Below are 24,184 nucleotides of genomic sequence, written 5' to 3'. Positions count from 1 at the left end.
AACCATGCCAATCTAACTAATCCCATCTGTCTGCATCATGCTAAATAATTGTGATAGCATATTTAATAGCTTGTTAGGAACAGGCATAGGGCATTTTCAAGGAGTGGTGCCTTAGGAAGGTGGCATCCATCATTAAGCACCCCTACCATCCCAAGACATGTCCTCTTCTTATTGTTGCCATCAGGGAGGAGGTACAGAAGCCTGAAGGCACACACTCAATGATTCAGGAACAGCTTCCTCCCCTCTGCCATCTGATTTCTAAATGGACATTGAACTCATAAACACTACCTCACTACTTTTTTTATTTGTTATTTTTTGTACTACTTATTTTAACTTATTTTACCATTTACTATTTCCTGTATTTATTTATCATGTGTTTCATTGTACTGCTGCCGTAAAGTTAACAAATCTCATGACAAATACCACACACCCAAAATGCTGACGAAGGGTCTCAGCCCGAAATGTCAACTGTTTAACCTTTTCCATAGATACTGCCTGCTGTATCCTGACATATGTCGGTGATATTAAATCTGATTCTGATATATCCATCCATTTACAAACTGGGCCAGAATGTGGCAAAGAATTATAACCAATCATCTTAATCCTGGTAGGAAAAATATAGATAGAACTCCTAGAAGGGAGAATTATAAGGATCATGGGTTATGTGGATGGAATGCATCATTCAGTGAGGCAACCGAGGAAAGACTAAAGGATAAAGTGTGATGAAGTGGCATCAGGCACATGTACCAGTGTGAATGCTGGCTGGATTCACAGAGAGCATGAAATCCTGGACAATGGAAGAGACTGCAGTTCACAATTCATGACTGGGATTCTGGAAATGAAAGTACTAGTTATACACTCAGAGGCCACTTTATTAGTTATCTGTTCCTAATAGCGAGGCTTCCGAGTGTAGGTTGGTGGGGGATGCACGATTGCTGGGTAGTGGATAGTGGGAGAGAGGAGTTGTGATGTGCTTGGGAGAAGCATCAACACTAAAGAGACCTGCAGCACGTTTCAGGAGGATACTCATAAAATTGTGGATTAGACAAGGAAATGGCAAGGGAAGCTCGACACTGACAAATGTGAGCTGATTTGGTCAGTAAATGGGAAAGATCACTTATTTCTTGGAAGGTAAGAGTGTAAGTCATATGAAGGACGGACTGATTTTGGAATACCAACACATCAAGTTCTAAATATTGGACCATGGTTTGGCAAAATTATAAGATGACAAACCAGATACTTGGGCTTTTGTCTAGAGGATTGGAAAGTAGGGAAGATTTATTTATTTATTGAGAAACAGTGCAGAATAGACTCTTCTGACCCTTTGAGTCACATCACCCAGCAATCCCCAACTTAATCCTAGGCTAATCACAGGACAAGTTACAATGATCAACTAACCAAATAACTGGTATGTTTTCAGACTGTGGGAGGAAATCCATGCGGTCACAGGAGAATGTACAAACTCCTTAAAGGTAGCGGTGTAAATTGCACTTGGTCACTGTTACTCTGAAACGTTGTGCTAACCACTACACTACTGTGCCACAGTTGTGGCCTGCCGTATGACAGAAGGGATGTTCCGACAGAGCCGAAGGTGCAGAGGTGAATTACCAGAATGGTACCACGTCAGGACAGGGTGAACAGATTGGGTCACTTTTCTTTATAAAATACAGGAGGGCTAGCATCCATAAGCAATGTTTCTACCTTTGGGAAAGACTACAAGACAGAACAAGAAGTCCATTCAGAAATTCAGAAGAAACTTTTTTAGCCACGGAGTAGAATATACTCTTCCGGGGACTGTTTTAGGCCAACAGTGCGGATGATCTTAAGGAGAAGTTTGTCAAGCAGATGAGGTGGAAAAGGAAGAATAGAAAAGCAGGAGGAGGTCCGAGTGGGGCATAAATACAGTGGAGCAGTATGGCCTAGTTGGGCCAAATGGCCAGTTTTCATTTCATTTTGGAAATGAAAGTAATATGGGGATTGTGCTGGGATAGAGAACTGAATGATGGATCAGGCCTGAGGAACCCCAGCACTACCTCTGTGCTTAGTTTGTATGTCTTCCAACTAAAAACATCTGTGGAGAATCCCTTTCATATAATAACTCTACCCAAAATCAGAGAAGACCTCCTCTTCTGCCTCTGCCTGCACACCTAAGTCATTCACCTGTAAATTCTGAGCATCTGTCTCAGGTTGACAATTGTCAGGATTTCAGTTAATAAACTCACCAGGCTTTTCAACTGAGACAGAATCCACTCCAAACCTTGCTGATGTCTCTATACCCAAGAAAAAAACACAGCACTGGTGTAAACTACAGTGGATTTTTAAAAATTTAACAAACTACTCGAGGAACTCAGTGGGTCAGGCAGCATCTACACAGGGGGGTGGACGACTGACATTTCTGGTTGAGACCTTTCACAGAAGCTTAAGGTTTCAACCTTAAGTATTAACTGTCCATTTCACTCCACAGATGCTACCTGGCCCATTGAGTTCCTCCAGAATCGTGTTTGCTGCTCCAGCTTCTGGTGTCTGTCGCCTCGTGTGTCTCCTTTTAAGACTCGCTTTCTCCTGGTTGGACAACTGAATATGGGGAAAATACGACTTCCAAAAGAGTCGAACCATCCTTTACAGTTTTTAGTTTATTTTCTTAAGAACATGATAAGCAGTCTTATATTTACATCATCAAATACCAAAGCACAGAAAATCAGAAGGACGGCAAATTTTGGAAGTTTAGCTATTGAGTTTTCAACGGCCACAGATTGTTCAGAGTTTTAATTTTTTTTTTAAACACAGGAAAGAACATTCAAATGTTTGTTTTTTATCCTGTTCTTTTTTTACTTGTTCTCATCTAGACCTTGTCACACACAAGTCTGCCGCTTGTGAGATGTCCACCTATGGTGAATGAGGGGGTTCGAGATGTATGTTGGGAATCGCGGAGCGGGCCACTGTACTGATGATGTTCCGGTTCACGCCTGGTTCGACGTTGCTGGGCTCTGCCTCTTCCTGTAGAGGGGTCTCGTACCGCTTGTGTATGTGGAGAGTCTGATGTGCTTTGCAGTACCCAACCAATGGCTGATCGTAGTTGTAAAAGGCTGTGATGTTCATGGGAAGCGGCGTCTGCGAATGAAAGTCAAGAGAACATCATGGTTACTATCGTGCATATTACGCCTTGCAAAAATCAGTTTTGCAGTACATATCTGTAATCAAACTTAAGAAATCATACAGTGAAGAAAGCAGCCATTTGGCCCATAATCCTTATGCTGGCTATTTGCTAGATTAATTAAATGCTTGGGGATTTATTGACATACAGTCATATAGACCCTTCCAGTCCTCTGAGATGTGCCATCCACCAATTCCCCAATTTAACCCTGGCCTAATCATGGGACAATTTACAAATGACCAATTAACCTACCAACCAGTGCATCTTTAGAATGTAGGAGGGAACCAGAGCACCAGGAGGAAAACCACGCAGTCACGGGGAGAACGAACAAACTCCTTACAGGCGGCGGTGGGAATTGAACCTGGGTCGCTGGTACTGTAAAGCATTGTGGTAACCACTACGCTCCCATGCTGCCCGTCTACTACCTAAAGTGATCAATTAACCTACCAAGCAGCACACCCTTGGGATATGGAAGGAAACCAGAGTGCGCAGAGGAGATCCAGGTAGTTCCAGGGAAAACATGCACCGGAAGAACACGTAAATTCCAGACAGACAACGCTGGATTGAACCCACTCTTGAATTCGGAAAGCGATGGCCCATTCTTTACAATTTCTAATCTACAGGCAGCATGGTAGCTTAGTCATTAGCATAACATGTTACAGAGCCAACGACTGGAGTTCAGTTCCGGCTTCTGTCTGTAAGGAGTTTGTAAGTACTCCTTGTAACCATGTGATTTTCCTCTGGATGGTCCACTTTCCAAAGACATACATATTAGTAAGGGTTGGCAAATTGTGGGCATAATATGTTGACACAGGAAGCATGGCAACACTTGCGGGCCATCCCAGCACATCCTTGACACAAATGACGCGTTTCACTGTATATTTGATAGTTCAATGTACACATGACAAATGAAGCTAATCTAAATTTTATCTTCTTAGGAACAAGTAAAATGAGTCTTATATCCATGTCATCTAATACCAAGCACAGAAGGACAACAAATTTCAGAACTTAGATGTTAAGCACAGGAAAGAACATTCAAATAATTCCCAATTAAATACACACCCTGAGGAGTATTTATTCCCAAACATATTCAAAGATGGCATCCAAGTAGTTGCTCCATAATTTATAGTAAGGTTTAATATATATTGAATTCCAAAATAGTGAGATTATTTGAGAGAGCAGCGAGCACTGATTTAAACTCAGCAGGAACTATAGACAGATAGTTTAGAATAAGTGACTTTATTCAGAGGTCTAGTGGATGGGCTTTCCTGGGAAGACCATGATGACAGTCCTGACAGAACAGGACTGGAAGGAATAAGATAGGTCTGAAATATTGGCCAATTTTCATTGGTCAAGTTAAGGGTTACAGTGGGGCCATGGGAAAGGGGTATGATTAGGTTGTTAGATCCACTTCAATTTTATTGAATGCTAAATTTCTGCAAAACAATTGAAATCACTGCTACAGATAGTGCTGGTGACTGACTTGATAAGGCAGGAGGGGGTGAAGGTAATCAGCTTGCGGTATTCCATTGGGGGGAACTTGTAGTTGATGGTATTCCACTGGGGGGAAACCTGCAGTTGGTGGTATCCCACTGGGGGGAAAAGCCACAGTTGGTGGGATTCCACTGGGGGAGAACCTGCAGTTGGTGGTATCCCACTGGGGGAAAACCTGCAGTTGGTGGGATTTCACTGGGGGAGAATCTGCAGTTGGTGGTATCCCACTGGAGGAAAACCTGCAGTTGGTGGTATCCCACTGGGGGGGAAACCTGCAGTTGGTGGGATTTCACTGGGGGAGAATCTGCAGTTGATGGGATTCCACTGGGGGAGAATCTGCAGTTGGTGGTATCCCACTGGGGGAAAACCCACAGTTGGTGGGATTCCACTGGGGGAGAATCTGCAGTTGGTGGGATTCCATTGGGGAAGAACCTACAGTTGGGGGGATTCCACTGGGGGAGAACCTGCAGTTGGTGGGATTGCACTGGGGGACAACCTGCAGTTGGTGGGATTCCATTGGGGCAGAACCTGCAGTTGGTGGGATTCCATTGGGGCAGAACCTGCAGTTGGTGGGATTCCATTGGGGGAGAACCTGCAGTTGATGGGATTCCACTGGGGCAGAACCTGCAGTTGGTGGGATTCCATTGGGGCAGAACCTGCAGTTGGTGGGATTCCATTGGGGGAGAACCTGCAGTTGATGGGATTCCATTGGGGCAGAACCTACAGGTGGGGGGATTCCATTGGGGCAGAACCTGCAGTTGGTGGGATTCCACTGGCGGACAACCAGCAGTTGATGGGATTCCATTGGGGCAGAACCTGAAGTTGGTGGGATTCCACTGGGGGAGAACCTGCAGTTGTTGGGATTCCATTGGGGGACAACCTGCAGTTCGTGGGATTCCACAGGGGGAGAACCTACAGTTGGTGGGATTCCATTGGGGCAGAACCTGCAGTTGGTGGGATTCCATTGGGGCAGAATCTGCAGTTGTTGGGATTCCACTGGGGGAGAACCTGCAGTTGGTGGGATTCCATTGGGGCAGAACCTGCAGTTGTTGGGATTCCACTGGGGGACAACCTGCAGTTCGTGGGATTCCACTGGGGGTGAACCTACAGTTGGTGGGATTCCACAGGGGGAGAACCTACAGTTGGTGGGATTCCATTGAGGCAGAACCTACAGTTGGGGGGATTCCACTGGGGGAGAACCTGCAGTTGGTGGGATTGCACTGGGGGACAACCTGCAGTTGGTGGGATTCCATTGGGGCAGAACCTGCAGTTGGTGGGATTCCATTGGGGCAGAATCTGCAGTTGTTGGGATTCCATTGGGAGAGAACCTGCAGTTGGTGGGATTCCATTGCGGGAGACCTGCAGTTGTTGGGATTCCATTAGGGGAAAACCTGAACTTGGTGGGATTCCACTGGGGGACAACCTGCAGTTGATGGGATTCCACTGGGGGAGAACCTGCAGTTGATGGGATTCCATTGGGGCAGAACCTGCAGTTGGTGGGATTCTATTGGGGGAGAACCTGCAGTTGTTGGGATTCCATTGGGGGACAACCTGCAGTTCGTGGGATTCCACTGGGGGAGAACCTACAGTTGGTGGGATTCCATTGGGGCAGAACCTGCAGTTGGTGGGATTCTACAGGGGGAGAACCTACAGTTGGTGGGATTCCACTGGGGGTGAACCTACAGTTGGTGGGATTGCATTGGGGCAGAACCTGCAGTTGGGGGGATTCCACTGGGGGAGAACCTACAGTTGGTGGGATTCCATTGAGGAAGAACCTACAGTTGGGGGGATTCCACTGGGGGAGAACCTGCAGTTGGTGGGATTCCATTGGGGCAGAACCTGCAGTTGGTGGGATTCCATTGGGGCAGAATCTGCAGTTGTTGGGATTCCATTGGGAGAGAACCTGCAGTTGGTGGGATTCCATTGCGGGAGACCTGCAGTTGTTGGGATTCCATTGGGGGAAAACCTGAACTTGGTGGGATTCCACTGGGGGAGAGCCTGCAGTTGATGGGATTCCATTGGGGCAGAACCTGCAGTTGGTGGGATTCCATTGGGGGAGAACCTGCAGTTGGTGGTATCCCACTGGGGCAGAACCTGCAGTTGGTGGGATTCCATTGGGGGAGAACCTCCAGTTGGTGGGATTCCATTGGGGGAGAACCTGCAGTTGATGGGATTCCATTGGGGCAGAACCTGCAGTTGGTGGGATTCCATTGGGGGAGAACCTGCAGTTGTTGGGATTCCATTGTGGGAGAACCTACAGTTGGTGGGATTCTATTGGGGGAGAACCTACAGTTGGTGGGATTCCACTGGGGCAGAACCTGCAGTTGGTGATATTCCACTGTGGCTGATGCCCTTAGTGACATTTGTGGAGTCAGAAGCTACAATCCTGGAAGGCATAGATTCCTTTGTGACTTGGAGATACACTCGCGCATGCAAGTTGAGGCTATTCCATCTACAATGCACTCATCCGACAAAATGATGCAGCAGTTAGTACTGCTGCCTTCCTGCTTCGGTGACCTGGGTTCAATCTTTTTTAAAAAAATTAATGGAACGCTTCACGAATTTGTGTGTCATCCTTGCGCAGGGGCCATGCTAATCTTCTCTGTATCGTTCCGATTTTTTAGTATATGTGCTGCTGAAGCGAGCACACCTGGGTTCAATCTTGACTTTCTGTTGCTCTCTAAGCCAATTTGTGCACATCCTCCCTATGATTGGGATTTCTCCCACACCCCAAAAACTCACTGGTAGATTAACTGGCCACTGTAAATCACTGTAATTCTATAGGTTTATGGCAAAAGGATTCAGAGGGGAGATGATATCAACATATGAGTGCAGATAAAGTACGGGAGTATGGAGAAATAAAGAGAAGGGAAATATGATGCTCTCCAGGGAGCCAGGACTTACCCTAAGGGCTGAATGGTCTCCTTCTGTGCCATAAATAATATAAGACATCCATGACCTCAGGTTATTTCTATTTTCATTTTTATTATTATTAATATTTGCAGCCCACTCCCACCTAATCCATATTGTAGCAGATGGTAATGAGAAACAACAGCACAGGAAAATGAAATTTATTACGGCATAGCTGCATATCCAATAGGAAAGATGCAGTACAGGCAAACATCAGATTAAACTCGGCCATTATGTTACCCACAATCCTCCACTGCAAACTGCTTCAGGCTTGAATTCAAAAAGAATATTGCATTTTTAAATATCTCTCTCAGAATCAGTGAATTACACTTCAATAACAATATACTTCTTCAGCGTAATCTGGCAATTAATGATGTTTTATGAGCTATTAACTTTTCATTGCTAATCTAAGTATTCATGCAGATCATCCAGTGTCTGTCATCTTTAATTAGATATGCCAACTGATTTTTCAATTAAACCCTAATTGACGTTTGAGTTTTAATTGCAATGTGAGTTTCTTTATCAGTTTAACACAAGGGGGGGAAGAAGAGGAATTGTTACACAGGAGGCAGGACCCTACAGGATATCAACTAGCTAAATTTATCTTAAAAGCATAGCCTGATGAAATTCTGGAATCTGAAACAAAAACAAAACAAAAATGGTGTAAATAATTTATATGTTCATTTATTGGATGTGGGCATCACTGGCATGGTCAGCATTTATGTCTCGTTCATAATTGCTCTTGAGAAGGCGGTGTCAGCTGCCTCTTTGATCCACTGTAGTCCTATTGGTTAAGGCGGTCCCACAGCACTGTTGGGTAGAATTTCCAAGGTTTAGGCCCGGCGACGATGAAGGGTGGATGACATATTCCCATTCTGGGCTGACGTTTGGCCTGCAGGGGAAGTGGCCGTTGCAGTTCTTCTTCCTCTTGGTGGTAGAGGTAGTAGATTTGGCAGATACTGTCGGAGTAGGCTGGGCGCGTAAAGACCGCGCATTTTCTCGACGGTCCACGCAGCAACAGGTCGGGCAGTATCTGCGGAGAGAGAAACAGTGTAAATGTTTCAGGTCGATGGCCTTTCCTCTGAAAGATTCTGATCATCACTTCTGATGAAAGGACATCGATTTGAAACTTCTCTCTCTCTATTTATATATATAGATACTGCCTGACCAGCTGTGTGTTACTAGCATTTTATGATTATTGGTACAAATCTATGACTTTCTTTAGAGATTTATTTATTATTAATTTATTTATTAAGATACAACGTGGAAAAAGCCCTTCCAGTCCTTCGAACTGCACTGCCCAATAATCCCTAGATTTAATCCTAGCCTGATCACAGTACAATTTACAATGACCAATTAATCTACCAACTGTGGTCTGTGGGAGGAAACCAGAGCACCCGGAGGAAACCCTCGTGGTCACGGGGAGAAGATACAAACTCCTTACAGGCAGTGACAGGAATTGAACCCAGGTCGCTGGTACTTCAAAGCACAGTACTAACCACTACGCTACCGTGTTATGTCTTTGAAGCCTTGATGGCAAAAGACACTATTTGTTTCTTAGCTGGCAGGGTTACTATATGCCTGCAGCCCTAACTAATTCTTGTAGATGCTTGATATCAAAAGGTTAGAGGTTCTGTTAGAAGAGTCTGAAGGTGTAAATACATTGCCTGTTATGGACGGCAGATTGAGCACCCACTGTAGGGGAGTGAGTTTTTAAAAATGGTGGATGGAGTGCCAATTGTATAGCTATGGCCTGGATTGTGTTGAGTTCTTGAGCATTATTGGAGAGCATTCCATTCACCTCCTGACTTATGCTTTTTGGTAGAAAGGATCTGGAGAACCAGGAGAATGGTTATTCACTCTCTGGTAATGCCCATATCTCTAAATATCCTGTAACTAAGTGATTTAATGGGACAGAGATCAAATGACCATAAGACCATAAGATACAGGACCGGAATTTGGCCATTTGGTCCATCAACTCTGCTTCGCCATTTCATCATCACTGATCCATCTTTCCTCTCAGCCCCAATCTCCTGCCTTCTCTCCATATCCCTTCATGCCCTGACCAATCAAGAATCTATCAACCTCTATCTTAAATATGCATAAAGACTTGGCTTCCACAGCTGCCTGTGGCAAAGAATTCCACAGATTCACCCCTCCCTGACTAAAGAAATTCCGCTTCATCTCTGTTCTAAAAGGACGCCTCTCTATTCTGTGACTGTGCCCTCTGGTCTTAGACACCCCCACCATAGAAAACATCCACTCTATCAAGGCCTTTCACCATTCGATAGGCTTCAGTGAGGTCACCTCTCATTCTTCTGAATTCTAGTGAATACAGGCCCAGAACTATCAAATTGTCTTCATATGACAAGCCATTCAATCGTGGAATCATTTCTAGTTTCAGCACATCCTTTCTAAGATAACGGGCCCAAAACTGCTCACAATTCTCCAAGTGAGACCTCACCAGTGCTTTATAAAGCCTCAACATTAGCATTAACAATAACACATAACTTTGTTTTTTTTTGAGTCATCCACTCCAGGTAAGGATTTCCTTTCCTGAAGGAGCAGTGAACCAGATGGATTATAACTGACATCTAGTAGCTTCATTTCTTCATAGCTATTTAATTAACTTAAAATTAGTTCTGTGAATGGGAATCGTCCTTAATTCCCAGATTAGTTCTGCATCTCCAGACTGAGAGGATAGCTATTTGATATCAGTGAGTAAACAATTATAACCACCACGTTTCTCTGGTTAATTTTGGTCAGTTGTGACCTCTGTGATGTTACTAGTAGGGGATGGCAGGATTTTTTGTTGATTAGATGGCAATTGCTCCTCATTCATAGTTTCTTTCTTTGCCAAAGTGTTATCTTCCCTAGTCACACTGATCTGCACCTGGACCGAAGCCCATCATACCCCTCTCATCCATGTATCTATCCAAACATCTCTTAAATGTTGCAATCAAACCCACATCAACCACTTCTGCTGACAGCTCATCCCACTCTTGCACCACCTTCTGTGAAGAGTTTCCACCTCACTTTCCCCTTAAATATTCCCCATTTCTCCCTTAAAATATGACTTCTAATATAGTCTCACCCAACCTCAGTGAAAAGAGCTTGCTTGATTTACCTTATCTATATCTGTCATAATTTTTATATACCTTTATCAAATCTCCTCTCATTCTCCTACACTCCACAGAATAACTCCTAACCTATTAACCTTTCCCTATGCCTCAGGTCCTCATGCCTACATATTGTCCTTACACATCTGGTGAAGGAGGATGCTTATGTGAGAATGCTGTTCTTGGACTACAATTCAGCATTCAAAACCATAATTCCCTCCAGGCTCGACAAGAAGCTCAGAGACCTTGGCCTTGACCCTGCCTTGTGCAGCTGGATCCTGGACTTCCTGTCAGATCACCGGCGGGTGGTAAGAGAGGCTCCCTCACCTCCAACCTTCTGACTCTCAATACAAGAGCCCCATCAGGGCTGTGTACTGAGTCCTCTCCTTTACTCCCTGTATACCCACATCTGTATCACCACCCATAGCTCCAATCTGCTAATTAAATTTGCTGATGACACTACATTGATTGGCCTTATCTCAAACAATAACGAGGTGGCCTACAGTCATCTCCCTGACACAGTGGTGTCAAGAAAACAACCTCTTCCTTAATGTTGCAAAAACAAAGGAGCTGGTTGTGGATTACAGGAGGAATGGAGGCGGCCTAACCCCTATTGACATCAATGGATCTGGGGTTGAGAGGGTAAACAGCTTCAAGTTCCTCGGCATCCACATCACCGAGGACCTCACAAGGTCTGTGCACACTAGCTGTGTGGTGAAAAAGGTACAACAACGCCTCTTTCACCTCAGACGGTTGAGGAAGTTTGGTATGGGCCCCAAATCCCAAGAACTTTCTACAGGGGCAAAAATGAGAGCATTCTGCCTGACTGTATCACTGCCTAGTATGGGAACTGTACTTAATCACAGGACTCCACAGAGAGTGGTGCGGACACTCCAGTGCATCTGTAGTTGTGAACTTCCCATGATTCAGGACATTTACAAGGACAGGTGTGTAAAAAGGGCCTGTAGGATCATTGGAAACCCAAGCCATCCCAACCACAATCTATTCCAGCTGCTGCCATCGGGGAAGTGGTACCGCAGCATAAAAGCCAGTACAAACAGGCTCCAGGACAGCTTCTTCCACCAGCCCATCAGACTGATGAACTCAAGCTGATTTAAGTGTACTCTATATTACACTGACTGTTCTGTTTATTATAAATATTATGATTGCACATTACACATTCAGATGGAGATGTAATGTAAAGAGTTTTACTCCTCATGTATGTGAAGAATGTCAGATATAAAGTAAATATGCAGGAAACATGTTCCCGATGTTGGGGGAGTCCAGAACCAGAGGCCACAGTTTAAGAATAAGGGGTAGGCCATTTAGAACTGAGTTGAGGAAAAACTTTTTCACCCAGAGAGTTGTGGATCTGTGGAATGCTCTGCCTCAGAAGGCAGTGAAGGCCAATTCTCTGGATGCTTTCAAGAAAGAGTTAGATAGAGCTCTTAAAGATAGCGGAGTCAAGGAATATGGGGAGAAGGCAAGAACGGGTTACTGATTGTGGATGATCAGCCATGATCATATTGAATGGCGGTGCTGGCTCGAAGGGCCAAATGGCCTACTCCTGCACCTTTTGTCTATTATAAATTCAGTTCATGTCCCAGCAACATCCTTGTAAATTTTCTCTGTATTTTTTCAACCACAATGATACCCTTCCTGTACGTAAGCAACACACAGGCTCATTACATTGAAATATCACTTTCTTAGAAGTAAACCAAGTTTTTTTTACTCATACTCTGTCTTTAACTTTAAAATGAGGAAAACTGCACATAGAATCTGCAGGAGGAACTCAGCGAGCCAGTCAGCTTGCGTGGGAGGAAAAGTATTTGTCTACTTATCCACCCTTCAAGATTTTGACCCGAAACGTTGATCGCTGCTTTCCTCTGACAGATGCTGCTCGACTTGCTGTGGTCCTCCAACAGATTGCTTATTGCTGCAGACTCCAGCATCAGCAGTCAGTTTCTTGTGTCTCCAAGAAACTGTAAGTGTTGGAAGCCAGAGTTAAACACAGAAAATGATGTGGATTAGACAGCATCAAATATGAAATGTCATATGTCCTAAAACATTAACTCTGTTTCTCTCTAACCTGCTGTGTATTCCCAATATTTTTCTCTATTAAATTTCTTTAGCCAAACTTGTTGAATAATAAAACTGTGTTTTACTTCCCCTATGTATTGTGATTAAGAAATTTAATAACATTCATAATGAACCGCTGATATATCACTGTTCCATATTCCTTAGACATTGATGCTTTCTCTGTGTAAGATTCCATTGAAAGTGTTAAGATTATGACAAGCACAAAACTGTGTTAAGCATTATGAGCTGGCCCTTCTATTTCTAATTAATTAATTCATTAACCTTCCAGTGTTAAAGGACAGGTTATATACCACTGCATAGTGTTTGAATTCTTGCCATGACAGGCTCCATTTTCAGTTTAACAAATTGTCAGATGTCCCATTGATACTTCTGGATACTTTAACCTTACAACTCCAGAGGACAGAAATTATTGCAAGGCAACACACACAAAATGCTGGAGGAACTCAGCAGGTCAGGCAGCATCTGTAGAAAGGAATGAGCTATCAGGATTTAAGGCCGAGCTCCTTCTTCAGGACTGAAGAGGAAGGCAGAATGTGCTAGAATAAGAAGATGGGTGTAGGGGAAGGAGGCTAGCTGGAAGGTAATAGGTGAACTCAGGTGGGTAGGAAAGGTCAAGGCTGGAGAAGAAAGAGACTGATAGGGGAGAAAAGTGAACCACAGGAGAAAGGGAAGAAGGAGGGGACCCAGGAGGAAGGTGAGAAGTAGTAAAAGTTCACTGTGGGGAATAGAGGAAGGGTGGGATGGAGGAATTTGCTTACCAGAAGGAGAAATTGATATTCGTGCCATCAAGTTAGAGAGTACCAAGATGGAATATGAGGTGTTGGTCCTCCACCCTGTGGGCAATCTCATCTTGGCACAAGAGGAGGCCATGGATCAATACGTCAGAACAGGAATGGGAATCGGAATTAAAATGTTTGGCCACCAGACTATATGTGTATGCAACATATAAGATTATTAAGGGATTGGACAAGATAGAGGCAGGAAATATGTTCTAGATGCTGGGAGAGTCCAGTACCAGAGGGCATGGTTTGAGAATAAGGGGTAGGTCATTTAGGACAGAGTTAAGGAAAAACTTCTTCTCCCAGAGAGTTGTGGGGGTCTGGAATGCACTGCCTCGGAAGGCAGTGGTGGCCAATTCTCTGGATGCTTTCAAGAAGGAGCTAGATAGGTATCTTATGGATAGGGGAATCAAGGGATATGGGGACAAGGCAAGAACCGGGTATTGACAGTAGATGATCAACCATGACCTCAAAATGGCGGTGCAGGCTCGAAGGGCCGAATGGTCTACTTCTGCATCTATTGTCTATTGTCTATTGACTGTCCCGCTTGTGGCTGGATGGCGGGGAGGTGCTGAAGGAAACAGTTTCCCAATTTATGACGGGTCTCACCGATGCAGAGGAGGCTGCATGGGGAGCACTGGACACAATAGTCCACCCCAGCAGATTCACAGGTCAAGTGTTGCTTCACCTGCCAGAACTGTTTGGGACCCCAAATGGAGGTGAGGGAGGAGGTGTATGAGCAGAAATTATTGCAGTCTCAAAGCTTCCCTGAATCAAGGTTGGTTAATAATCCTCCAACTTCTATGTGTTTCTGCAACTATAGCCTCATCTCTGTGTAATGGATCCACCCGACACAAACACGTTTTCAGTGACCTTGGCCAGAATCTCTGGAATTCCCTCCATAAAACTTTATACCTCTGTCCTTCTCCCCATATATTTCTACCCTATTTTATTGCCCTTACTAAATATCTCCTAATCTGATTCAACTCCACAGACTAATTGGCATCAACTCCAACTGAAGTGTTTCATCCTTGTGAATGGAAGGGATTGGGTAGATTTCTGCTGAAAGTAAGGAATATTTTTATTTCATTACTTGTAATACTTCTTGCCATCATCAAAGTCAAAAAGCATATTAGAAGTATAAAATCATCAGCATAATCATTATGTGCTGTGCCATACAACGTGGGCGATCATGGTCTCATGACCATGATTGTTCTTGGCAAATTTTTCTACGGAAGTGGTTTGCCATTGCCTTCTTCTGGGCAGTGTCTTTACAAGACGGGTGAACTCAGCCATTATTAATACTCTTCAGAGGTTGTCTGCCTGTTGTCAGTGGTTGTGTAACCAGGACTTGTGATAAGACCGTCCAACGGTCGCTCCCATGGTTTCACGTGACCCTGAGCGGGGGGATAAGTAGGTGGCCAAGGGAGACTTGCAGGCTAGCAGAGAGAAGGAGAACCTTGCACCTCTTTTAGTAGGAATGTATCTCCACCCCACCACCAATGGAGTATAACATGTAACCATGTTATAATGTCTCTTCATTCCACAGTCTCTGGCTTCCCATATATTTCCTGTGTTTTTCCCAGCTAAGGTATAGGAGTAATCTATTAGGCCTCCTCAATATTCACAGAGCAGGCCATTTGTGCAGGGAAAATGGTCCTCACTTAATCCCAAAAGCACTCCACCCTATCGTTGTTGTTGTTGGTTCTGCACCTTGTGATGTATCAGGCAGCATTTTTTGCCATTTCCTCAGCCTCGTAAAAAACAAACAAATGCTGAGTTTCTAGCTTGACGCTCAACCCAACACGAATGGAAAGCGTGCAAGGAGCTGGCCGGATTCAAACATGGGACCATTGGCCTCGAAGTCCAGTGCCGATGCCACTACACCACCGGCTGGCTCCATCCGATAGTAGCAAGGACATTTGGTGTCCTCTCTGCCTTCTAATACTTTGCTTCACAGCTGCACAACTCATTCTTATGTTTCCAGATTGATTGGACTGCAGTTGTAATTACAGTACCATCATAAGAATGTACAACACAGAAGTGGCCATTCAGTCCACTTCATCCATTCTGATCAATAAAGAGTTTGTCAGCCTAATCCCAGTTTCCAGCACTGGGCCTGTAGCCTGGTCATTCACGGGTCACATAATCAAGCCCTTTCTGAACATGGTAAAGGCTTTTGCCTCTGTCATCTTTCCAGTTGGTTAGTTTCAGACAGTCACCATCCTCTGGATCAAAAGACTTTACATCAAGCCACCTCTTGTGTCCTGTGTTCCTTCTACCAATTAGTGTACGACCCCTGGGTTTTGAGATAAATATCTTCTCTATCTATTGTGACACCTCACAAATTTACACCCTTCAATTAAGTCAGTCTTCAGCTTCCTCTTTAAAAAGAACCTTAGTTTAATCAAGTTTCTTCTCATATGAAAAGTCTTCCACTCATAGAAACCTCCCTGCAAACCCCCTCTGCACACTCTCCAGTGTAATCATGCGATGAAAAGAAGAGAAGTTAATACAGCACTCAGGGTCTACAGGAGCAAGATATATCAGCTAGTTGATTGGTGTCGCGGCAACAGCCTTGCACTCAATGCCAGTAAGACCAAAGAACTGATTGTAGACTTCAGAAAAGGTAAGATGAGGGAAAACACACCAGTCCTCACAGAGGGATCAGAAGTGGAATGAGAGAGCAATTTCAAGTTCCTGGGTGTCAATATCACTGAAGATCCAACCTAGATGCAACATATTGAGGCAGCTACAAAGAAGGCACAACAGTGGCTGTAGTTCATTAGGAATTTGAGACGCTTTCGTACCACACAGAGCATTATAATTAGCTGCATTACCATCTGGCATTGAGGAGGGGTGTAGGCTACTACACAGGATTGAAATAAGCAGCAGAGAGTTGTAAACTTAGATCCATCATGGGGCACTGGCCTCTGTAGTATCGAGGACATCTTCAAGGAGCGATGCTTCAGAAAAGCGACGTCCATCATTAAGGACTCCCATCAAGCCTGGGGAAGGTACAGAAGCCTGAAGGCATACACTCAATGATGCAAAAACAGCTTCTTCCCCTCTACTCTCTGACTTCAGTACGGACATTGAACTCCTGAACATTACCTCACTACTTTTTTTTACTTTTGCCTTACTTCTTTAATCTAACTATTTAATACATATATACTTACTGCAATTCAGTTTTTTTCCCTATTGTTATGTATTGCATTGTACTGCTGCTGCAAAGACAACAAATTTCATGATGTATGCCAATGATATTAAACCTGATTCTAATTGAGAAGTTGCATCCAAGAAATCCACCATGTGAATCCAGCTCTTCAAATGTTCCTTCAGTAACCCATAGTGTGGAATTCTTATCTTTGTTCTTTCTGTACTAACTTATACCTAATTGTCTCAATTTCACTGATTAACCTAGCCGTGGGAATAATCTGACACAATTTATTCCCTCAAGCTTTCATTATCTTGAATGTTCATTGCTGCGGGTTTTTGATATCTCATTATAACCATGTTCTCTAATCTGTGATTTTGTATCTCGGCTGGGTATCTTCTACAACTCCCATGGCTTTTCCAAAGTTGATTTGTATCCAGCTGATCTGCAGTTATTTTTACGGAAATTAAGGGTTGGTAATGTAATAGAATTTGAGATTAAATAATATTTTGGAAAAAGGAGATATTGTAACAGTCAATTTATTTGATGCATTCACAAAGTTAGGAGCACCATCCAAAGTTCAAAGTACATTTATTATCAGAATGTGTATACACTATATCGCCAAGAGGACCACAAGCTAGTCGTAATTTGAAAGCTTGCATGCCTCTATGACCAGGAGAGCTATGTTGGCTAGACTCAGGGCCTTGTGCTTTGGCTCTTGGTAGGGTCACCCATGCCAAACAGGTCAAAGGGTAGAGGCAAGGCTAAGAGTGGTCCACTGGACTTCCAGGTTCACAGGTTCAGCTCAGGGCTAACAACCCTGACTGGTCAAAAGAATTGTTATGGAAACAGCAATGAAGAATTCTTCTATATCTGTATGCTACTGTATGGACAAACAAAGATGGAAGACCTTCATTGCTGTCTTAAACGCCAATGGTGTAACAGGCAGTAAGCAAGTATACATTTTACGACCTTGAGATGTGCCTCCTCACAGGCAGTCACAAAACAAAGAACCCCCCAAAAAATCCATTAAAAAGACCAACAAACACCCAATGAGCAAAGAGGAAAAAAAAAGCAAATAGTGCAATCAATAAAAGTATGCAAATAGCATTCAGATGAAAGCGAGTCCTCAGATATGAAGCCTGGAGCAGCTAGGATAGAGACAGAGTTGAGTGGTGAGGTAGTTTATAATCAATGGCTTCATGCAATTGGTCTACAGGGAAGCAAAACAGATTGATCAGGCTAGAAATTTGACATTACCCACCTAAGCCACACTGATGAAACCTCGCAAAACACACAAAATGCTGGTGGAACGCAGCAGGCCGGGCAGCATCTATAGGAAGAAGTACAGTCGACGTTTCGGGCCGAGACCCTTCGTCAGGACTGTGTTTGGTGGGAGAATCCCATTGAAGATGGCAGCAGTTGCAGACAATGTGCTTGATGATATAGAGGCTCGTGGGGTGGCAGGTGATGGAACTCTATCCCTGTTAAGGGAGTGAGAAGATAGGTTGAGGGCTGATGTCTGGGAAATGGAGGAGATGCAAGTGAATGCAGCAGCAATGGTGCAGGAAGAAAATCCCTGTTCTTTGAAGTCCTGGAATGAGAAGCCTCACCCTGAGAGCATATGCTGTGGATGTGAAGAAACTGAGAAAAGGGAATAGCATTTTTACAGGAGACAGGGTGAGAAGAGGTATAGTCAAGTCAGCTGTGGGAGTCAGTAGGTTGATAAAAGGGGCACAAGAGAAGAGTTGGTCAGAATTGTTAGGAAAGGAACACTGACAGGGATGACAGCAGAGTAGCAATGGCTCTGAGCGTTGAGCAGAGGACACATCCTCAGAATAGAGGAGCATCCTTTTAGAACGGAGATGAAGAGAAATTTCTTTAGCCAGAGAATGGTGATTGTGGAATAGAGAATGGTGATTGTGGAATTCTTTGCTACAGGCAGCTGTGGAAGCCAAGTCTTTATGTATATTTAAGGCAGAGGTTGATAGAGTCTTGTTTGGTCAGGGCATGAAGGGATTTGGGGAGATGGTATGAGATTGGGGCTGAGAGGAAAATTGGATCAGCCATGATGAAATGGCATAGCAGACTTGATGAGCCAAATAGCCTAATTCTGCTCTTATGGTAACGTTGTCTCATTTGGCTGTAGTTATGAGTATTCATGTATGATTGAATTAAATGAATTAAATTTTGGCCTACAACACACACAAAATGCTGGTGGAACACAGCAGGCCAGGCAGCATCTATAAGGAGAAGCACTGTTCGACGTTTCGGGCCGAGACCCTTCGTCAGGACTAACTGAAAGGAAAGATAGTAAGGGATTTGAAAGTAGTGGGGGGAGGGGGAAATGCGAAATGATAGGAGAAGACCGGAGGGGGTGGGGTGAAGCTGAGAGCCAGAAAGGTGATTGGCGAAAGTGATACAGAGCTGGAGAAGGGAAAGGATCATGGAACGGGAGGCCTCGGGAGAAAGAAAGGAGGGGGGGAGCACCAGAGGGAGATGGAGAACAGGCAGAGTGATGGGCAGAGAGAGGGGGGAAAAAAACAAACAACTAAATATGTCAGGGATGGGGTAGGAAGGGGAGGAGGGGCATTAACAGAAGTTAGAGAAGTCAATGTTCATTCCATCAGGTTGGAGGCTACCCAGCCGGTATATAAGGTGTTGTTCCTCGAACCTGAGTGTGGATTCATCTTGACAGTAGAGGAGGCCATGGATAGACATATCAGAATGGGAATGGGACGTGGAATTAAAATGTGTGGCCACTGGGAGATCCTGCTTTCTCTGGCGGACAGAGCATAGGTGTTCAGTGAAATGGTCTCCCACTCTGCGTCGGGTCTCACCAATATATAAAGGCCACACCGAGAGCACCGGACGCAGTATACCACATCAGCCGACTCACAGGTGAAGTGTCGCCTCACCTGGAAGGACTGTCTGGGGCTCTGAATGGTGGTGAGGGAGGAAGTGTAAGGGCAGGTGTAGCACTTGTTCCGTTTACAAGGATATGTGCCAGGAGGGAGATCGGTGGGAAGGGATGGGGGGACGAATGGACAAGGGTGTCACGTAGGGAGCGATTCTTGCGGAAAGCAGAAAGACAGGGGGAGGGAAAGGTGTGCTCGGTAGTGGGATCCCATTGGATGTGATGGAAGTTACGGAGAATTATACGTTGGACCTGGAGGCTGGTGGGGTGGTAGGTGAGGACAAGGGGAACCCTATCCCGAGTGGGGTGGTGGGCGGATGGGGTGAGGGCAGATGTGCGGGAAATGGGAGAGATGCGTTTGAGAGCAGAGTTGATGGTGGAATAAAGGAAGCCCCTTTGTTTAAAAAAGGAAGACACCTCCTTTGTCCTGGAATGAAAAGCCTCATCCTGAGAGCAGATGCGGCAGAGACGGAGGAATTGTGAGAAGGGGATAGCATCTTTGCAGGAGACAGGGTGGGAAGAGGAATAGTCCAGGTAGCTGTGAGAGTCTGTAGGCTTATAGTAGATATCAGTAGATAAGCCATCTCCAGAGATGGAGACAGAAAGATCAAGAAAGGGGAGGGAGGTGTCGGAAATGGACCAGGTAAATTTGAGGGCAGGGTGAAAGTTGGAGGCAAAGTTAATGAAGTCAACGAGGAAAGTTGGAGGCAAAGTTAATGAAGTCAACGAGGAAAGTTGGAGGCAAAGTTATTTGAATTTTGGACTGAGACCTTTCATCAGTTCTGGATGGAGAGGAGGCAGAAGCCAGAATAGGAAGGTGGGGAGAGGGGGAGGAGTTCAAACTGGCAGGTGATAGGTGAAGGGTGATGTACACAAGGGACTCTGCAGATGCTGAAAACCCAGAGTAATACACATAATAATTCTGGAGGAACGCAGCAGTTTAGGCATCACTTATGGAAAGGAATAAACAGTTAATGTTTTGAGCCAAGATGCTGTTGGAATGTGATAGGTGAAATTGGGTGAGGGGGTAAGTGGGTGGTCGAGGGAGGAGGGATGAAATAAAATTCAAGGAGGTGATGGGTTGAAGATGTCAAGAAAGGGTTGAAGAAGAGGAATCTAATAGGAGAGGACAGAATGGTATAAAAGGAAGAAAGAAGGGAAATAAAGGGAGGTGATGGACAGGAGAGGAGAAGAGACTTGGAGAGATTGGAAACCGAATGGGGAATGACAGAAGAGAGAAGTGGGGGGACGGATTGGTAAAAGATAACAGATCTGATTCAGATGCTGATTCTGAATCCCCATTGGCTAAACCAGGGAAAGTAGCAGATTAATTTCCCTAAAGGGCTTTAGTAAATGAAGCTGAGATATTTTCATTGTGATTATATCCAAGACTCACCTTTTGATTCTGGATTTACTTCCTAAACTGAATTAATATCTCAGCAACATATACAAAATGCTGGAGGAACTCGGCAGGACAGGCTGCTTTTATGGAAAGGAATACATAATCAGCATTTCAGGCCAAGACCCTTCATCAGGACTGTCTTTGCTGAAACGATGCCGCCACATCTGCCGAGTTCCTCCAGCATTTTGTGTGTACGGACGGCCCTCCTTATCCGCGGAGGATTGGTTCTGAGACCCCCGCGGATACCAAAGACCACCGCACTGATTCAGGTTAAATAAAGGACTTGAGCATCCGCGATTTTTGGTATCCACGGGGGGTCTTGACAGTCAGTCAACGATCGGAACAATTTTAATGGAGCACTTGAAAAGCCCTGCCCCGATGAAAGCTAAATTATTACCAAGCAATGCAGTGGTTTAATTATTGAAATACATATGTTTCTTAAGGGTTTTATATGCATAGAAAGGTAAAATATGCGCTATATACTAAGAAAAATGTTTGACTAACTGACGCTAATTAATACCGGATATACCTGTTCCGACTTCAAATCCAACTTAAAGACGGACTCAGGAATGGAACTCATTCATAACCCAGGGACTGCCTGTACTTTTAAGTCATTTCTAGATTACTTATAATACCTTATACAATGTAAATGCTGTGTAAATAGTTGTTATACTGTATTGTTTAGGGAATAATGACAAGAAAAAATAGACTGTACATGCTCAAACGAAGAGTGCTGGAGAGAGAACTTCCGGGTTTTCCCAATCCACGGTTGGTTGAATCCGCGCATGCGGAATCTGCGGGTAAGGAGGGCCGACTGTATTTCTTCGTATTTCCAGCATTAGCAGAATCTTTGTGATTTAAATACCTCAGATCTACAGATTATTCACCCAACAATGGAGCTAGAATGCTACCAAAACACTAATTCATGTCCTCAGGCTTGACAACTCACATTCTCTGAGTTTGTTGCTGTAGAGCATGTTATTTCTACCTCTGATTTCACCAGCAAATTGTAAATGTTGCATTGCATTTTCAGGTTTAGTGGATCTCATCCAATCCACACCTATGCATCATTTGTGTTCAGCCTGATAAATAGCTGCTAACTGACTTAATTGGCACTTTACCACTTTTGACTTCTTGTCTGGATGTCAATGTGGCAATGTTGGCCCTTCAGTCCTCCTTCAAACTCCTCACCTCAAACTGGGACCATCAAATGAATTTCTGAGATTCATTCTTCAGAACACTTCAGCTGAAAAACCCTTCAACAGGAATAACTATACTGGATCCTGAGCCAACTTTGCCACTCTAACACTTGATTAAGAGTCATAGAACACAGAAAAATACAGCACAGGAACAGACTCTTAACTAATTAAGCCAATGATGCCTAATTAAACTAATCCCTTCTGCTTGCACATGGTGAAAATCCCTCTATTTGGCTCATATGCATGGAAACTGGACCTTAGGCCCACTGAGTCCATGCCAACTGTCAAGCATTTATTTGCATTAATCCTTCTCACAACTTTTTTATTCTAAGCAACACACACAAACTGCTGGAGGAACTCAGTAAGTCAGGCAGCATCTATGGAAAAGAGTAAACAGATGACATTTCGGGCCAAGGCTCTTCTTCAGGAGTCTTCTTTGACTTGTTATGTATATTTACAGTGCCTGTATTAGGAGTGGTTAAGGCAGTAATCTGGTGATTTGAAGGTCGCTAGTTCGAGCCTTGGCTGAGGCTGCGTGTGTGTCCTTGAGCAAGGCACTTAACCACACATTGCTCTGCGACGACACTGGTGCCAAGCTGTATGGGTCATAATGCCCTTCCCTTGGACAACATCGGTGGCGTGGAGAGGGGAGACTTGCAGCTTGGGTAACTGCCGGTCTTCCATAATAAAAAAAAAACCTTGCCCAGGCTTGCGCTCTGGAAACTTTCCAAGGCGCAAATCCATGGTCTACTGAGGCTAATGGAGGCCTACCTACCTACTATTAGGAATTCACTTTGACGTTTTGGTGGGGCATGCAACGAAAAACAACATTAAGCAATTATAAAGATAAGAGAATTAAATAAAAATAAATATCAAAGTTCAAAGTAAATTTTATTATCAAAGTGAATATTTATTTATTGAGTTACAGCACAGAATAGGCCCTTCTGGCCCTTTGAGATGCGCCACCCAGTAACCCACCTATTTAGCCCAAGCCTAAGCATGGGAGATTTTACAATGATCAATTAACCTGTGGAAGGAAACCCGAGCACCTGGAGGAAACCTACAGAGTCATAGGGAGAACATGCCATTTCCTTACAGATTGCAGTGGGAACTGAATCTGAGTCACTGGTACAGTAAAGCATTGTGCTCACCACCACCATACCATGCTGCCCCCACCAAATACAACCCAGAGGTTCATTTTCTTGTGGGCATGCTCAACAAATCTATGGCATAGAATCAATGAGCGACCACCAAACTAGGGCTTTCAACCAGAGTGCAGAAGACAACAAGCTATGCAAATGCAGAAAAGAAGAAAAAATAATATAATTAAATAAGTAATAAATATCGAGAACATGAGTTGAAGAGTCCTTGAATGTGAATTTGTTGATTGTGGGAATATTTCAATGATGAGAAAAGTGAAGTTCTGTGAAGTTAATCCTTCGTTCAGGAGCTTGATGGTTGAGGGGTAGTAACTGTTTCTAAACCTGGGGGTGTGAGCCCTACGGCTCTTGTACCTTCTTCCTGATGGCAGCAGTGAGAAGAGAGCATGTCCTCGATGTTTAGGGTCCCTGATGAAGAATGCTACTTTCCCGTGACAGTGTTTCATGTAGATGTGCTCAGTGGTTGGGACAGCTTTACCTGTGAGGGACTGGACTGTATCCACTACTTTTGTAGAAATTTAGAGGTTAAGGTACAGATTTTGAATAGAACGTGCATAAATACCAGCATGCACTTCCATTATAAAAAGTGTTTTAAAATGATTACAGTGCCTGCAGTGACTGAGGTAATGGAAAGAGAGGGGTGGGGAGGGTGATCTCGAATGGTTGATCAGATTAACTGCCTGGGGGAAGAAACTATTAAGATGACGTGTAGTTTTTATTTTAATGGCCCTATAGTGCTTTTCGGAGGGGAGCTTTTGGAAAAAGCAGTTTGCTGGGTGGGTAGTGTCTGCAA

At 44.2% G+C, this 24,184-nt stretch overlaps 1 protein-coding gene and 1 non-coding gene across 3 annotated transcripts in view; both read right to left on the bottom strand.

The window, feature by feature from the left end:
* Nucleotides 1-2,615: 2,615 nt before the first annotated feature.
* LOC140734849 (leucine-rich repeat transmembrane neuronal protein 4) overlaps nucleotides 2,616-24,184 on the bottom strand; it is a 341,841-nt gene continuing 320,272 nt past the window's right edge. The window contains exon 3 of one of the 2 annotated variants that reach the window (XM_073059447.1): nucleotides 2,616-3,111. In XM_073059447.1, coding sequence (XP_072915548.1) covers nucleotides 2,887-3,111 — 225 coding nt within the window. In that variant the 3' untranslated portion in view covers nucleotides 2,616-2,886. Of the gene's footprint in view, nucleotides 3,112-7,729; nucleotides 8,592-24,184 lie in introns of those variants that run through there. The other variant, XM_073059439.1, reaches the window with a different exon arrangement.
* LOC140736381 (U6 spliceosomal RNA) lies at nucleotides 7,188-7,296 on the bottom strand. Its single transcript, XR_012100927.1, has one exon. It is a non-coding gene; the product is annotated as a U6 spliceosomal RNA (small nuclear RNA).

The sequence above is a fragment of the Hemitrygon akajei genome, chromosome 1 (genome assembly GCF_048418815.1).
Source record: "Hemitrygon akajei chromosome 1, sHemAka1.3, whole genome shotgun sequence".
NCBI lineage: Eukaryota > Metazoa > Chordata > Chondrichthyes > Myliobatiformes > Dasyatidae > Hemitrygon > Hemitrygon akajei.
Note: the sequence above shows the minus strand (reverse complement) of the source record. Positions and strands in the feature narration are given on the sequence as shown.